The 3,732-nt window shown below is 40.8% G+C and overlaps 1 protein-coding gene across 1 annotated transcript; it reads right to left on the reverse strand.

Moving 5' to 3' along the window:
* Nucleotides 1-114: 114 nt before the first annotated feature.
* LOC121964291 (exportin-1-like) lies at nt 115-3,104 on the reverse strand (the record flags this gene model as incomplete). The annotated part of the gene is made up of 5 exons (XM_042514504.1): nt 115-278; nt 507-641; nt 1,773-1,941; nt 2,168-2,362; nt 2,998-3,104. Coding segments are annotated over 5 exons (770 nt in total), but the record flags the coding sequence as incomplete, so codon positions are not given.
* Nucleotides 3,105-3,732: the final 628 nt, after the last annotated feature.

Consider the following 3,732-nt stretch of genomic DNA (forward strand, 5'->3'; position numbering starts at 1 on the left):
TAAATGAATGAATAAAATTAATTAAATAAATAAAAAATCACCCTCTAAATCTGTGGCAAACGTTAACGCCTCATATAATCCCGCCGTGGTTAACCTGCCGAGGGCGAGGTCTACTTACTCTTGCAGGTGGGGGAACGCCGTCTTCAGCAGGTTGGCGATGTACTCCTGGATGTGCGCCTGGTTGTTGGCCGGACTGGCTGCGCTCAGAGCCACGCTGACCTTCCCCTCCTCCACCAGGTTAAACATGTAGGCCAAGATGGTGGCGTGCATGGTCAGCCCTGCGGACAGGAAGCAAGCGGTTAGAACCCCACAGAATGACCTCTGACCTTACAGAAAACAACATTTGTTTTACATATTAATAAAGCAAAAGAGGAGAAAAGTAGCACGATCTTAAATTTCAATCTGAGAGCACGTGTGTGCAAACTACATAAAAAAACAACACTGTCTGTTTTGAGTTTGAATGAATGTTAACGCTGCGACGGCGGTCGCCAGGCGAGTCTCCGTACCTGCGGTGTGAGAAGTGTCGGTGACCACAGAGAAGATGTGCTGCAGGATGTCGCAGAAGTACGTCTGGTAGAAGCTCTGAGCTGCGGCCTCCTCTGCAGACACATTCTGCAGGAGAGTGTACAGGATCTGCAGACCTGTGGGAGACACCGAGACGCTTGTTAGACCAACAGAGACGTGAAAACAGGCTTCCAAACATCTGCAACTCCGACAACATCTGCTCCGACAGTGTAAGATAACTCGCTTCAGTCGGACGTGATTTTATGTTTTTGCTTCAACTAAACTCTGAGTGATAGACTTGTCCAGACAAACTTTTCAAAGATTTAGAGGTCAGAGACAAAAAGAGCTCTGAGACAGATTCTTACAAATCAGGTGCTGCTGTTTTCACATCAGGTCTCACGATGTGATGGCTGATCATAATCAGGTGACCTCTCCTGTCTAAAAGCCGAAAAACGTGGGGCACAGCTGCGACACGTCGTGTACGCGAGCGGAGTTTGGAAACATATCAGATATATCAGCAGGTACTGAATGAATCAGCTGGATCCTTTTAACAACAGGATGCACTGATTTGACTTAGGTTAAAAACATGGGCTAAACAGTGATGAACAGTTTGGAAAAATGCAAGAAATTTAAAAAAGGCCCAAAAAAAAAGAGAGAAAATTATCAAAAAATGTCCAGAAACCTGTAGTTCTATGTGTCATTGTTATATTTAAAATTGTATTAATGAATATTTACACATAAAATTAAGTTTTTTGCACTTTTTCCATGGCAATTTCCTTGTTTGTTTGATTCTTTTTTTCAGGTAATTTTCTTGTGACTACGCAGTAATTTCTTGCACATTTTTGGGTTATTTCTTGTTAACTTTGGTCATTGCCTTTTTTCATGTTTTTTTTTAATGAAATCAAGTTAGATCAGATTGCTCAGGTTTCAAAGGGTTTAAAATGAGTTAATCAAGACATTTTCCGCTTGATTTTTCAGTCATCAGCGGCTCAAATTTGATCTCTAAACTGTGAAATAATGTTATTGGCTGGAAAAAAAAGCATTAACATGAGTGTTAAGATGAGTGCAGAGAAATCAGGTTCTCGATGTTCCCCGTACACATCCTGGTTCCTCTGAGAACTCCAGTTACTATATTTGGATTTCTCATTAATGAGACATGGTGATTACATGCTCAAAACACTGATCGTAAACAGGTTTTTCGTGTCCGTGTAAACTTTCTTCACGACTTTTCTAGGTTTTCTCATGTTTGCGTGAAGGTGAGCTGATACCTGTGTCGGCCACATTCCTCATCGTGTGCTTGAAGGCCCAGATGATGGAGTCGAGGATGAGTTTGAACTGTGCCGGAGCGATCGACAGGAAGGCCGGGAAGCACTGGGAGGTGGCGGCTTGAAGGAGGTAGAAGAAATGGGTTCTGTGTTCTGGGAATTCTTCAAAGTCCTGACGGCAAAGGCAAGAAAACAGCAAGCAGTTAATAATAATAATAATAATAATAATAGTCTGTTTTTATTTTATTTTTTTATAGCACTTATCAAAATGAACATTACAAAGTGCTTAACACATACAATCTAAATAAAAAAAATTAAAAAAATTAAAAAGCAAAAACACAACATAAATATGTCAAGAATGAGGTTCGGTATTATAAAAAAAAAAAATAAAAACAGACCTTGTTGATCATGTTCAAAGTGCACTCGAAGACTGCATCAAAGATTTTGGGGATTTCTCCCGTGATGTGGACTCCGAGCTTGTTGACGATGGTTGCCATGGTGCTGAGGACCTCGGGCTCCCGCGCAGCCGGGACGTTCCTCTGATAGTCGATGAGCACCGCCTCCAGCAGGGGGGGCACGAAGTTCTCTGCCACCTGGACCACGAGACAACACACGTGGTCAGACAACAGTCAGTGCGTTTACATGATGTTAGAAAATGTCAAATTATTATATTAGTCCGACTAAAACTGGACTTTAAAATCCATGTTGACATTTTAGTCCCACTGAAATCGGACTAAATCGAATTTCTCGAAGTCGGACTAACGCACCCAGATAATTCAACTGGAAGTGGAGCCAATCCGTCATGCAAACACCTCGGACTGACTTTAACTGGACTCTGTTTTCTGTACGTGCTCCTAGTCGCCACCCTGGCCTCGCTCGGTGGTTAGAGATAAGGACCGTTTGTTATTTATCGAAGGGGGAGTTCTTTTAAAAATCAGGCATTGAAGAGGGAGTTGTGCCACTCTCCTCCCCTGATAAATAAAGAACAGTCCCTTAACAACGGCAAAGACACTAAGAGATGTCCTGCTGTGGACGGGGACGCAGAAAAACATACTTTAAGCACCTAAAAAATCAATCTGAGTGTAAGTTTTGACTACATTTGAATGTTGTCTCCTCTTTAGCCTCCACAACTGCTAAAATGACAGTCTTTATGAACAGATTTAAATAAAACGCATTTAGAAACAGAATAGATTGGAAATTAAAAAAAAAAAAAAAGAGTCCGGCTCACCATCTGGGGGTCGTTGGAGCGACTGACCCAGCCTGAGATCAGCTTCAGCGTCTCTCTCTTTACCGTCCTCATACTCCTGATCAGAGGCTGCTTGGTCACCATCTCACCTGTAGGAATGATCACAGTTACTTAAACCTGCAATAACTGATCTTTTGGCATCTTGGGGGCAGCAGAAACAGGTTGTCGACACTCAACACGTGTTCAAATCAAGACACAACACCTCTACGTGTGCCCCTAACCGTCGCCAAGAAAACAACAACAGATATCACTGAAAAACAAAACCAAACCCATCCTGCAAAAATCTTACATAAAATGTGACTTAACCCAGGCAATCATTGCTGTATTTGTGTTTGCTTTCATTGTCTTTTGAAGGGTTTTTTTTAGTATCTTTATGTCTATTATCGTTGTTTTCTTACTTTAATCCAATGTCCGATCTAATATCATCACTTTGTTGACTTTGTACTTGGTTTTATGTACACAAAAAAAGCCCATCCTGCAAAACTCTTACATAAAAAAGTAACTAAACTTAAGCAATCGGTGTTCTATTTGTTTTTTTATTTGTCATTTGTTTGTTTTTCTTCTCATTCTTGTGTTCTTTTTTTAAGTAACTTTATCTCCGTTATTGTTGTTGTTGCTTTCTTACTTTTATCCAATATCCAATCTATTATCATCACTTTGTTGACTTTGTGTTTAGTTATATGTATGCATTAAATGGTGAAAAACATCGTAAACCTC

This window comes from Plectropomus leopardus, unplaced genomic scaffold (assembly GCF_008729295.1).
Source record: "Plectropomus leopardus isolate mb unplaced genomic scaffold, YSFRI_Pleo_2.0 unplaced_scaffold1505, whole genome shotgun sequence".
NCBI classification, from domain to species: domain Eukaryota; kingdom Metazoa; phylum Chordata; class Actinopteri; order Perciformes; family Serranidae; genus Plectropomus; species Plectropomus leopardus.